This window comes from Phyllopteryx taeniolatus, chromosome 9 (assembly GCF_024500385.1).
Source record: "Phyllopteryx taeniolatus isolate TA_2022b chromosome 9, UOR_Ptae_1.2, whole genome shotgun sequence".
Classification (NCBI taxonomy): domain Eukaryota; kingdom Metazoa; phylum Chordata; class Actinopteri; order Syngnathiformes; family Syngnathidae; genus Phyllopteryx; species Phyllopteryx taeniolatus.
The window spans coordinates 8,999,463-9,013,814 of NC_084510.1; the positions used below are offsets into that span (position 1 = coordinate 8,999,463).

General features: G+C 41.0%; 1 protein-coding gene across 4 annotated transcripts in view; it reads right to left on the minus strand.

Annotated features, from left to right (window-relative positions):
* Positions 1-7,756: 7,756 nt before the first annotated feature.
* cdh4 (cadherin 4, type 1, R-cadherin (retinal)) overlaps positions 7,757-14,352 on the minus strand; it is a 224,228-nt gene continuing 217,632 nt past the window's right edge. For all 4 annotated transcript variants that reach the window (XM_061785211.1, XM_061785212.1, XM_061785213.1 and 1 more), the window contains 5 exons: positions 13,521-13,757; positions 11,463-11,696; positions 10,740-10,879; positions 9,599-9,763; positions 7,757-9,188 (listed from right to left, as the gene is read on the minus strand). In XM_061785211.1, the coding sequence (XP_061641195.1) occupies positions 8,982-9,188; positions 9,599-9,763; positions 10,740-10,879; positions 11,463-11,696; positions 13,521-13,757 (983 nt within the window). In that variant the 3' untranslated portion in view covers positions 7,757-8,981. The remainder of the gene's footprint in view (positions 9,189-9,598; positions 9,764-10,739; positions 10,880-11,462; positions 11,697-13,520; positions 13,758-14,352) is intronic.

Here is a 14,352-nt window from a genome sequence, read left to right on the forward strand (position 1 = left end):
TTTTGTTGACTAGTGAGAACCACAAATGCATTTACCAATAACCACCTTTATTATGAAATGAGAGAGAGAACATTTTAAGGGCCATGCATCAGCAGTTTCAGTCTGCTAGCACCTCTTAACAATTCCGTCTCCTGTGTGTCCATGACCTTGTGGCACCAGGGTTAATGCTGACTTGAGGACTCTTTTTTTTTTTTTTTTCTTTTCTCATGAGGTTGACCAGGGCAGTTTGCTTTGGCCCACAGATGCTATTATAGGACCGGTGTTTATGACTGCTGTTGAGATGGGTTTGTAAGTATGGTGTGCACCTGCAAGGTATTGATGTGGAGGTTAATAGCCTGTTGCCCTCTTTAATGGGGCTACATCAGGTCTTGTCGCAGGCAGTGGCAGCCCACAGGAGAGCAACATCCCCATTTACAAAGTCATTGCCTTTATGGGGCAGGACAGGTACCCAAAATGTGTTGCATCTCCACTTAAGCTTTACATGGAGAAATGCGTGACATGCCAGTCTCTTGATGGAACAAACAAGCTCATGATGTGCCACACTTGCATGCTCTTACATGATGCTGCTTGATGTCACGCTGACCCACATGGAGTCACAGGAGAGGGCACATCATTAGGTACACTTAGACAATATAACGATACCAATACTGCATCGGAAACCTACCAAATAATAATCCTCAGATTTGATGGACACTCGCAGTCGTAACAGTGTTGATAAAAACAGTTTCCCAACATTTATTGAGCCAAGGCATATATTTTATATTAAAAAACAAAATCTCACAGCACATCGCCAGAAATATCATACACAGGATAATTATATAGCTTCTGCCATCTAGTGAAAGAGCATTTACAGTAATTGCTCTGCCTGTCACTATACGTTGCTGTCACAGATAGAAAAGTTCATACATTGTTTACAGTAAATAAATACTTTTCAGCCGAAATAAGGATAATTTCCCCTATGTTCTCTCACGTCGCACTGGTTAAGGAATCACTAGCGGAGTTTGCAGTGGTGCAAAACTACGCTACTTCATGCCGAAGTTGTTTCTAATATGACCTCATTTATGCTGTCTTAAAATAAGTTGACCTTGTCTAGCTACTGTCTAGAGTGGTGGGCCATCAAGGGAGGCATTGTATGCCACAAGCATGAAGCACATTCAATTAAGTGTCACACTACTTATGATGAGCCAAGAAGCAATTTCTTCACAAATGAGAAAACATACACATGAATTATATATGAAAAACCGGCATTATTATCTCATTCATTTGCAATGGAACAAGGAGTGAATACACGCACTCCATTACAACATTGGCTTCAAACTGTGACTAATCATGTTTTATTAGGCAGACGATCTCAAACCTTGTCGTTCTTCCCTGTCACGTTACTGTAATATCATCATAACATTTACAATAATAATCCCGGACATGTGTGGTGATCAATTATTTATTAATACTAATGACTTTGCTACCCATCTATTATTCATCTTAGGCTCTGCTCTGTCCTCCTGGAGTGATGCTGACAGAGGCAAATGGAGGGGCAGATGGGAAACGGAGCTTGATTGTACCCTTAAGGACATCGAAGTCCAACTTGTTGACGTGCCAAAGAATCATCTCTTCCCATTTAGGGAGTTAGCCCGTGTCCTGAGGAAGTCAGTTCAACAGTGTGAGGTGAAATTTTCACTGAGATAATTAAGCCTGTCTAAGGCTTCCAGCATGCAGTCGACCATGTTTTCACATTCCAATATTGTTCCACATCAGGAGCATAACTAGTCCAGCTGTCTGTCAGTCAAGGTCTTCGAGATGCATGGATGCTTGTCATTAGTCCACGTTTTTGGATTTGATTTGCATGCCTGGGCATTTGCATCAATATTCCATCCATCAGTCCATTTATTACACTGTCACTGACAAAATACAGACTGCTACACCCTGGATTGGTCACGCAGGGCCACATAGAGAGACAAAATCACTCGTACCGTCACTGAGTGCGGAACTGACTGCTTTCTTACGGAAGGCAGGCGAATGATCGATGACTGAATATTCATTTCCGTAATATCACACGTTGAAGGGGGGCACAGAAGTAGTAGTTTTTTTTTATTGTTTTTTTAAATATTGAATGTGATTACATTAAATGACAGGGGATCTGTTTCGGGATGTTAGGAATTCGGTGTACCTCCATGCTCGATAACATGAACATGATTGTCACTATATTTTAGACATGCCGTGGGAAAATTGGTGAAATTAATTGTAAATTGTAAGTCCATACCTATCTATCTATCTTTCTATCTATAGAGTGACAAAAACAATAACATTGGGGAGTGTGTGTGTGTGTGTGCAGAATTCTTATTTACATACACTATGCCACAAAAGGATTTATGTTTATACGGTGTCAAATGAATCTAATGCGCTTCAAAACTTTCATTTTTGGAGTTGCAGTGTGTATGCTTCAGTTCTGACAATAATTCATATTTGCTGTTATTGCCGTTTGCTTCCTTCACTTTTGCATATGCAGTGTACAGACTTAAATGGATTCTTTCTGACTGATGCGGTTGAAAGAGTCCCGTGATTAATGGAGTTAGGGTTTTGGGGTTAGTAAAAGACAAGATATTATCTCCCATGCTGACATCACATTTCTTCTGCTTTGATCTCATTTTAATTCTAAAATAGCAGTGGTGTCAGCACAGAAGGATTGAACAGAGCCAGTTCATCCTGCACAGAGCACTGCCTCAGTTGGACAACATCAACACTAAACTCTGAGCAAGTGTTTATAAATCCAGCATCACAACCAACAGCTTGTGGAGTTGTTATGATTTGACTGTTCCCGAAACCCAAGAGACTCAACGATGAAAAAAGTAACACATGGAAATACTTAAAGAGAAGGACTTTATTTACAACACACTCAAGGCACTGGCAGTATGCCAGCATCAAAATCTCTACACGCTGCTCATTGTTATTCAAGTTGACGTGACTTTCTTCTGTGCTCATCCCGTCCCAGGGAAACCAATTGTGCCTCATCTAAGATTTGCAAATATGCTCCCTGTAAAGCGGCTCAATGTTCAAATGGCTTTTTATCAACATTATTAACATGTCGAGGGAATGGATCAATGCATCGACATGCATGCAACATGTTAAATCTTGATTCCCTACACATTTGTTATGGTACTGATTTGATGATCACTGGGCTTTTTCTCACCTAGATGACACAACCAAGTTAGATACACCAGCACAATCTTGTGAGATCGCAGCGGCCCTGCCAAGGCTAAGGGCTACACTTACAACCGAAATTGCAATATTTGTTCCATAAAATTGTATTCAATTATTGACAACGGTCGATTATTTCAATTCCTTAACGTTTCTCTTCTCCAGGATATGGGGATTGTAGATTTTGAGGCCAATTAGATTTCAGCCTCTATTTGCTGCCATTTCAGTCTAATCTGCCCAGGGCTTTCGGAATCAGTCGTGCTGGCCAATGTCACTTCAGCTACAGTAGATTCTACTTTCTTCAACCAATCAGATTGTCAAACTGGTCCTCACAGGGCCAGAGCGCTAGCCCTCAATGATGTCTACATTTTTTCCATCCACTGATTTGTTGGTCAAAGCAAAACTTGTTTCAGCCATCTAACTAGCAAAACAAATCTGTAGCGACCTGCACAAATTGCTATTATTAAATAATCAACATCTCTGGTGCTTATGACTTATTTAAATTCAATGTTTTATGTTTTTGTCATGCTACGAGATATTTATTCTGAACTGACCCAGATGCTGTCCGTGGCTTAGTTGCTTACTGTTATCTTTTTTATAGTATTGATGGTTTCAAGAATTCTGACGTCATAGTGGTGGTATTAAGAGGTGAATTAAATCAGGGAAGTCCCCACTGAAGGCCCAGCTATCAAATGCATGGCCCGTCACTGTGACATATAAGACCTACTGTTAAGGCCAACATTATTTATAAACTGGCCAGATTTTGGTAAAGATAAAGCTAATTTGTAATTATTAAGTATATCATCGGGCTCAAAATAACATAAGGAAGCCTGCCTATTTTCTTTTTCAAATTATTTGTATCAATATTATTATTGGACATTTTCGAGGAAGTACAATCTTTTGCGCTACTCCAATGGATCATCATAGCTTTTCACAAAATCATAACAATACATTTATAATTATTGTTCTGTTGAGATCATTGTATGTGGTTGTGTCAGGTAAAAAATAAATAAATAAATAAAAGTGCAAATATATTAGTATATTTTATGAGGGGCCATCAAGGATGTAGGTTTAGGATACCCTCTCACACACACAACTATAATGCTCACACACACGCACGACTGAATTTCTTTGCTCACCCATCCAATTGAAAGGCTCACATACTGTACACTGCAAATACATGACAGATGCATGACTGAAATGCTCTCATGCACACTACCGAAACGCTCTCACAAATTTTTTTTTCTGCTTTAGTGATTCACTTGTGTGTTTGAGAGGTGATCCTGAATTATGTCCCCGATGCGCCTCAATTTTACATTTACCTCTTCAGTCTTATTTTTTTGCCACTTTTTGTGTCAGATAAAAGATACCCATTAATCAATATACTGTATCATCAATATACTCAGATTTTGCTCAGTTCTATAATAGAGATATTCATTTAAGAGGCTGTCCTGAACAAAAACTTTTCTTAGTATGATAAACTTCAGGTCGACACCACTGCAAACTATCCCCACCGTAATAAACATTGTTAGATACGTATGCAGGTGGACCTCATCAAAAATAAACTCGGTTCACCGCGGATTCTTCACTTCTCCTCCAACGTCTGCACACAGTGACGATGCAAAGACAAGATTTATTTTCAACCTATTCTCTGACAATTTTCCAGTGATGTACATTGGCCCTGCTCTTAAATCTCTCTTCCTTGGTCCCTCCCTCTGCTGACCCTCTTCAATCCGACTAATCACTTCTCTGCATGGTCTACCTGCAGATTGCCACCACCTCATTTTTCTCCCTTGCTCACTGCCTTGCTTGCTCTCTGGGTGTCCCATTAAAGGCTCTCTATCTAATGAGATTACGCCTTGGGGATTAATGGTGTGGCTAATTGATAGACACGCAGCCAGAGAGGATTTAAATCCCTTAAAATCCCCAGTGGGTTTTTGGCACTTCAGCTGACTAATTGAAATCACAGGAATGGACACAAACATAGCTCTTGACCCCCCACACAGTGCTACATAACTGCTTCTGCTGAGATCCAATAATTAGCCTAATTTGTGAGTGATTTAGTCAGAAAATAAAGCTATAGCCCAACCACAAAGGGGTGAAGATTACAAATGACAATAAATCTGTTGCACTATATGCCGAGACATTATTACACAGAATAGATATATTCTGAAGACAAACCAATCATCTCATTTCAGTTTTTCCATTTTACCATGACAATTATCAAATTAGTCTGATAGTACCATTTATTTTTTTGTTTGTGTTGCATTGTCCATCCATCCTTTTTTCCATACTGCTCATTAGGGTCTCAGGTGAGCTGGAGCCTATTCTAGTTTACTTTTGACAGCAGGTGGGGTACATCCTGGACTGGTTGCCAGTGAATTGCATGGCCCACAACAATTCACACTCATGTTCACGCCTATGGACTATTTAATGAACCTAACGCACTTGTTTTCGGGATGTGGGAGGAAGTACCCAGAGAAAACCCATGAAAGCATGCGGAGAACATGGCAACAAAACTCCACATATTTCTGACCCGAGAGTCAAACCCAGGACCAAACGGGGAGCTAGAGCCACTCCCAGCTGTCTTTGTGCAAAACTTCAATGGTGTATTGTTCACCATAAAAATGATGCAGGACAGCAATATTCCCAAAAAAGATGCCACAATTTAAAAACACGTCTTTATTTTCTAAAGAACACATCAAATATCAAAATCTGTGGTTCTTAACCTGGGGTTCAGTGAATCAGTCTCATGGATTCGGTGGAGGTCAAGACTCACACACACTTTGTCTGTGTGTGTCTATTCTGTTCACCCCACTTGGATCATTTGTGACAATTCTTCAGAACAGCAACACTCGAAACCTTTGAGATCATATCTTTGTGAGCACTCATTCTCATCATATCATACATCATATCTTTGTGAGCACTCATTTTCAATATCCATTAAGTTGAGTTTTTGATTTTTGAGTGAAAGTCATGATCGGTAGGTCTTGTTGTTTGAACACAATGATTTTGTGTGCAACTGATGCATGGTTCATTTTGTGTACTGATATAATACCGTATGTGTTTGAATGATTATTTGTCTGAATTTGAAAAAAACTAAACATTTTATTTTTCCAATTACGAAGGGTTCGGTGGCTGCACATATGAAACATGTGGGGTTCAGTACCTCAAACAAGGTTAAGAACTACTGATCTGAATGATCTGCAGGCATGGGTCATGAAAGCTTCTTGTCCCAAACCAGAGACCAGTGGGAGGAACGTATGTCAGAATTACAAGAATGAAGGGGAAATTTGTGTTATGAATATAAAAAGTGTCTCTTAAATGCAAAAACTGAAAATAAACCCCAATTCCAATTAAGTTGGTATGTTGTGTAAAATGTAAATAAAAACAGAATACCATGATTTGCAAACCCTTTTTAACCAATATACAATTGAATATACTACAAAGACAAGATATTTCATTTTCAAACTGCTGCACGTTATTGTAGTTTTGCAAATATTCTCTCATTTTGAATTCCATGCGTCCTAGAGGTAAGTGTCATTATTGGGTATAAAAGGAGCTTCCCTGAAAGGCTCAGTTGTGCACAAGCAAGGATGGGGATGGGACTTTGTGAACAACTGCGTGAGCAAATAGTCCAACAGTTTAAGAATATTTCTCAATGTGCAAGGAATTTAGGGATTTCATCATCTATGGGCCATAATATCATCAAAAGATTCATAGAATTTGGAAAAATCTCTGCACGTTGCTACATCTACAAATGCAAGTTAAAACTCTACCATGCAAAGCAAAACTCATATATCAACAATACCCAGAAACGCTGCTGACTTGTCTGGGCCCAAGCTCATCTGAAGTGAACTGACGCAAAGTGGAAGTGTGCTGTAGTCTGACGAGTCCAAAATTCAAATATATTTTAGAAATCATGGACGTCGTCTCCATTGGGCCAAAGAGGAAAAGGACTATCCAGATTTTTAACAGCGCAGAGTTCAGAAGCCAGCATCTGTTATGGTATGGAGGTGTGGTAGTGCCCATGGCATGGGCCACTTGAACATTTGTGAAGGCACCATTAATGCTGAAAGGTACCCTTATTTATTACAGCAACATATGCTGCCATCCAAGCAACAGACTGTCGAGCAACTGAAGTACATCAAGCAAGCATGGGAAAGAATTCCACCTATAAAGCTTCAACAGTGAGTGTCCTCAGTTCCCAAACGATTATTCAGTGTAGTTAAAAGGAAAGGTGATGTAACACAGTTGGAAACATGCTCCTGTCCCAGATTTTTTTGAATGTGTTACAGGCATCAAATTCAAAATGAGTGAGTATTAAAAAAAAAAAGTTCATCAGTTTGAACATTAAATACAGTATCTTGTCTTTGTAGTGTATTCATTTGAATATAAGTTGAAAAGGCTTAGCAAATTATTGTATTCTCTTTTTATGTTTTACACAATGTCCCAACTTCGTTGGAATTGGGGTCTGCATGTAAGCAAGCATTTTAAAATAATTCAACACAAAACCACAGCAAAAAGCAACGGAAAAAGAGCAGTCAATGTCTTCAAAATATGTATGTTAGTTTTTTTTTTATTTTCTTAGTGTCTTTATACAGAGTATATCTTTACAGTTTCTGTTGACTATTTTTACATTCTCACCACATACTAACAAGTGATTTGAAGAAAACTTGGAAAAGAAAATCATGCACCTTTCAATACTGTTCTTGGACTGTAAAAAACGGGAATGTTAAAGGTATCAATAATGTTTCAGGACTTGTCAGAGGCCTTGATTCTGAGTCTTTTTAAGTTCCTGCTTTCTTTAGATCATGCCTACAGAAGCTTTACACTGTGGAGAAAGCAACACAACAACCATACAGGGCAGGCAAGCATCTCAACATCAAGGCTGCCTAAATTCGTGAATCAACAGAGAAAAGGCAGGCATTCTCCACCAATTTACAAATCCCAAATGAGTATAAAAATGATACCACACAATACCAATTAGGCCCTGTGTTTGTGTCAACAGGTGGTGTTTGTGACCAATAAACTGAACAGATCCTTGGAGAAGAAGTTCGTCCTCATTAATTTAGGGCCATATTTCACGTGAGCGTGATAAGTGTGCCCTGGTTGTGCCTTTCCCTCCTGGACAATGCTGAAGGGGAGGGGGTGGGGGGGGGGGGGGGGGAGTGACAGGCAAGGTCAGTTTGAGGGGCGAAGGGGAGGCAATGACAGACCTTCCCTGTACTGCATGAATGGCAACCGATCCTGAGATAGCAGGAGTCTGATACAAAAACCACACCACAAAAGGCACTTTATAAAATGACAGTGCTTCTGTTCTAAGGAAATTCAAGTGGAGAGAGTAAGAGTCACAGGGCATCTTCTCAGAAACATTCTCTTCAGTGTGAGACTAAAGCAAGACATGGTATTCTTTTAAACAATAAACCAGAGCATAATTTCAGTAAGTGTGCCTCTCACTACCGCCTTGATTTGTCCCCAGGGGGTTCGGGGTCCAGCACGGTGAGAGAACAACGACGAAAAAAGAATATCACCCAACAAAATTGCCATTGAAAAGTATAAAGCCAGAATACAGTTGCAGTGGAATTCATTTTCTCCAGACTTCCAGTAAGCATTTTCAGCCCATGTAAGGGTCCACTCCTCACACGTCTACCGTAGAGACTGGGTCCCGTGCTTTCTTGGACAGACATCCAAATGACCCACCTTTCCTGACTCCTGGCACGACCCCAATGAACCATCCCACCCTCGCGCAAGCCGTCCCCGCCCACCCCATCTCCTCCTTCCATTCAGTCATCGTCCCCTCCCCCATAGAGGTCGGCCAGCTTCTTGAAGCGAGGGCCCCAGTCGTTGAGGTAGTCGTAGTCCTGGTCCCCCGAGCTGGTGGAGTTGAGTGAGCTGACTGATCCGGCAGTTGAACCGTTGCCTTCGTAGTCGAACACCAGCAGGGAATCATAGGGAGGAGCTGTGGGGTCATTGTCTGCTGCCCGAAGGCCCTGGAGACACAACAGTAAGAGATTATGATCAAATGTTTAACCTGACAATTGCCAGTAATTCCTGAATAAAACGGAGACAAAGTAGCTTGAGGTTAATTTTCATCCAGGTGTACCTCTCAAGATCATACTTTTCATCCCATTAAGTGTAGTCTAACTTTTAAAAGCAAGCAATGTTGAGATACTTCAATGTTAGACTAATTGTACAGACTATGCATGCCACAGTGATCATTTCATTCAAATGTATTTGGAAAATATTCTTATTTCGTGTGTTTATACTACTATGAAACAGTTTGTCACAGTATTTGTTATACTTCTCCACTAATGTGTTTTGGATATCAAGGACACAATGTAGTCGTCAATGATCACAAAATAAATAAATAAATAAAATTCAGTACTACTGTCAGCCCTACATCATGAATGAAATCTCCTATATCTCCGGGGTGGGGCAGACTGGGTCTGACGGGATACTGCGACTCAGGGATAATAGGCCTCTCATCCACTCTGCGTACTCCTGCTGGCTTATTGATGATGTGGTCCAAAGTCTCTGGCTGCTGGAGCTGGCTCAGGTCATAGTCCTGGATAAAGACCATGGAGAGAAATGTGCAATACTTGCATAAAACTGCATAACAAAGTCTGTCCCATGCAGTAAGAAGAATCGTAATGAGGAGGAAAAAGTCATGATTAAAATATTATTTTGTGCTTTCAGATTGAGGCATGGAAGTGGTTAGGACCAAATCATTTTATTTATTTATTTATTTATTTTTTTTTTACAGGGCCCAAATCCCACCTCTTTTCTTGTGTTTGGGACACTATACACAATAATGGCGTCGTTGTCAAATTCAGCTACAGGATGGGATTTCAAAAAGAGAATTGAACTTTTGCTCTATGGTAGTTCAGAGTGCTATTTGGGGGTGCCAAATAAAGTCATTTGCTGATATTTTGTTTTTGCAGCTGAGAAATAACTGCATCTCAATCATCGCAAAGGTGTTGAAAGAAGTTGTGTGTAGGTGTTAAGAAATGCTATAAAACAACCCATTGTGTTATTACTGATACAATCAAATTCAGATATAAGGGCATATCAAGGTTAAAGGTTATTAGTTATTCAAAGAAACACAATACTACACTATATCGGCAAAAGTAGCGGTGCATCTTGCCACTACATCCACACAAAATATAGCATTATGACTTTGCAGTCATTGTCTCCACTCGTCTGGAAAGACTTTCTACATGACTTTATAGTGTGTCTCGGAATTTTTGTCCCTTCTCCAAGGAAAGGATTTGCGAGGAAAAAAAAAAGCATAATTATTGACCAGCACTGTATATTTTAGCTCAGAGAGCAAATCTATCTTGCTATGAGAAAATAATTTTCTGCTCTACACAAAGTAAACATGCAGTCTTGCTGACCTCAATTTGCCAAGGCTTGTTTAGTTGTCGTCTCCCCCTTTTATTCGTGAAGTTAATGGGAGTTTTGTGTTCATCATGTCAAAAATGCCTGTGCCTGATGACAGCCTTTTATGATTTTGGCTGGTGGTGAATGCATTCACTACATACCTGATCCTCCTCTCCTCCGCCTTCCTCATCATATTTGAGGATATTGTCTCTGACATCGTCTTCAGGGTCGATCAGCAGTGGCTTTGCCTGCTTCTCCTTCTCTCTGCGCTTCATCCACACCACAAACAGGAGAACCATGCCTGCAAGGAACAGGCAGCAAAATATCAATGGGCCAGAGGCACACACAAACACCAATTTTCTGAACTGTGTTAGAAATTTTAAAATAGCATGCATGATCAAAACTAAAGAGCGTGATGTTCCTTATAAATTACAAAAAACAGCCACTAACCATTTTGGTAGGCTATACAATGTGCTTTTTGTTTTTTTCAATTTGAATTCAAAAAGTTAGTTAACCACATGCTATTAATCGTACAGTGCACAACTGAAATCAAAATGTCGTTATTTTGCAGACAGCAATGATGAAAAGAATTGCTGGGACTTTTTTTTCCTGCTCACATCAAACACTGAGATGACCATGTGTTGCCGGGAAGTGTTCTTTGGGCTTGTAGGCCAGTGCAAAGGTGGCGTAAAGACATTTTTCATAGTTGTGTGTAGAATTTTAAGAGAAATTTGAATTGATTACATTTGAGAGTAAGGATGTAACGTATAAAAAATGTGAAGATGCTGGGAGTACTTTCCAGATGCACTATAGAAGAAAGAAAGAAAGAAAACAGTGTTGGTGGTGCATTGTCCCCTGTCCCTAATGCAATAACTTGTTCTTACTGAGTAGTACAATTATACAGATGAGGATGGCGATGATGGCCCCTGTGCCGAGGCCGACGGCCGCTACAGCCCCCGTGGCACTGCAGTCCCCATTGTCATCACAAGGACACACTTTGATTCGGATCAAGGAGCGGTTAGACTGTTGCGGGTTCCCAGAATCAGACACAGTAATGGGAATCTCGTACACGCCAGCTTCCAAGTAAGGAATCTTTAACCTCAGCTGAGCATGGTCACCTGGAGAGAGAGTATGTGAGGAAATGGAGTGAATGTGAAGGAGGAAGAAAAACAACAAACACACGACAAATGATACATTATAAATAATACACAATTGGGGCCATGTTTTCATGACTCGCCTAGACCCAGCACGGTGGGCAGTGCAACTGTGTGCCAGGGGCAGGGTAGACCAGTGTTGGTAATTTTGTAGATCAACGCAAGCTGGCGGATCCGAGTGGGACGGCTGCGCCAGTATGGGTGTTAACAGCCAACTTCATTCACCGCTAATCGAAGAGGCTCCCTTCATTCCCTTTAAATGTGGTGCAAAGACAGTCTCGAAGGACACATCTCTGCACGGAAGAGGACGATGCGGAATCCCAGTGATCCGTGCGTGAGTGCCGCATTATCACTGCTCTTGGCTGGTGTGGCAACAGACAACATGAGCGGGTACCCTTATTAAATAAAGAATGAGCTGGTGATAACCGCTGGTGACTTTATGACTTTAAATATGTCCGCGGACCTCAGTATCTGCCTGTGGCCTGATCAAAGTCACCAACCTCGTGTTAGACCAGCGATCTACCTTGCACAAGCATTTAGACGCGGTCTAAGCAGGCGTATGTTTAGACTGACTTTCTGCCACCAAATTGTCATAATTGTCTGCCAATCATATCTCCAAGGACACACCCTTGCTGTACCGGAATGCCCAGCTTGGCGCAGACTAGTCTGCCAAATTGGCAAACAGGCCCGGTGAGCCTTGAGCTTGCACGAAAATCAGAATCTGCCAGACATTGCGCCCCGCTGCTGATGTGCTGTCTATGAAAATGTGTCTTGGGGTGTGTTAAGTGTGCTGACAAATCGCCAATCCTTATTTAGTCATCACCGAAATTTGGCCCAGCCACGGACTCCGTGATTGTGGCTTGAAACAGAACCATTGCCAACAAGGAAGGAAGCTGAAGCACACACTGTTGCTGAATACAAATATAGGAGGACCTGGTTGTGTTGAGCGTTTGCATAACAGATCTCACAAGTCATCTTATTAATAAAAATGACAAGTAGAAGACTGTGCAACCACAATGTTGCTACCAAATAACAGAATAAGCTAACTGTTATCCTAGTTTCTTCTATTTCTTGTTCTACTACTACCAATTGTTCTTTGTATTTTCAGCAGTCTGGGTGCTGTGTGGCACCATACTGCCACTCACCAGTAAGTCTTGGTACTACTACAGACATCCGGTTACGGGGAGGAGACTCGCAATTGTCAGTGATATCATAATGTGTGTGGTGCACTGTGTTGGTAATTTTGAGTACACCACATACAATAAGAACAGTAAGCCCACACCTGCCCATTTTTCTCCTCATCATGTGTAGTGTATGAATACCTTTAAGACCTAACTGCAATACACAACATTACTTTCAGCATGTCTTAGTCAGTCACATGGAGACATGAGTCCCAGTGGGAGAAGAATTCAAGTATGTGATCTGATTTGTCCTCAAGGCAACTGTTGTGATACATCCATCTGGGTGGATTAGTTGACAGATGGGTTACTCTGGCGACAAGGAGATGTGAATAGATCTCATTTGTCACAAATGATAGATCATATGTCACCACTGGATGCAACCTGTATCTCTCACTGTGAGACATTTTGCCAAAGTTTTACTTGGGGAGCTCAAATCATGTGATGGCACAATTTACTTCATCTACTGAGACGTTTTGCATCCCATTGGTTACATTTATAAATGCATTCAGCTAGCAATGCTGAGTTGGTTATAATAATTGACTTGCAGGTACAATCAATGCATTAGGAATCCGTAATATTATCAAGACAATGTATAGAATAATAATACCGCTGAGTCTGGAAATGGTCCAATTGTGGCGCAAACTAGGAGGAAAGGAAGGTAGCTCAAAACCAAACGGTCCCACATTGGGGTCAGAGTCAGCGTCTGAAGCCGTGATATTAATCCTAGAGTTGGGGCGTGCCCGTTGACACACTTGGGCCTCCTTGGGTATCAGCACTGGGGGGTTGTCGTTCACATCGATCAAGTAGATCTGGAGAGTTCCTGTACCGCTGGCTTGAGGTGAACCTGGAGAGTGGAGAGAAGAAAGAGGAGAGCAACTTGATCAAATGAGGCAGGAGGATAAAGACTCAAGCAGGTGGTGAGATAGTTATGTGGACACAAGGGCGAGGCAATAGAGGTGAGGTTTAAATGCATGCAGATGGCACAAAAAAAACAAGAAAGAGTTTGAGGCAGTCTGGCAATGGTACTGTTATCTATACTCAGCACTGCAGGCACACACACAAACTACCACTTGGAACACAAGCTCTGAGAAGAGCAGCAGAAGGATTAGCTTGGGACACACGTTGCTGTTGAAGGTTTTGTGTGTTATTACCAAAAGTACACTTATAAAAGGAACTTTTAAAGTCAAACGTCCCACGGTTGCACAAGTCGGAATTTGACAATACACGTTCAAGGTTCGATGGACAAAAGTGTTAGGATAGCTGGCTATTACAGAAACTAAAACAAAGAAGGAACTATGGAGTTGGTCTTCTGCTTTGCAGCCACAATAGCTTCAACTTTCTACAAGATGTTGGAGTGTGACTAAGCAAAGTTTTGTTCATTCATCCAGAAAAACATTTGTGAGGTCATTGGATATGGGAAAAGAGGGCCTGGTTCACAA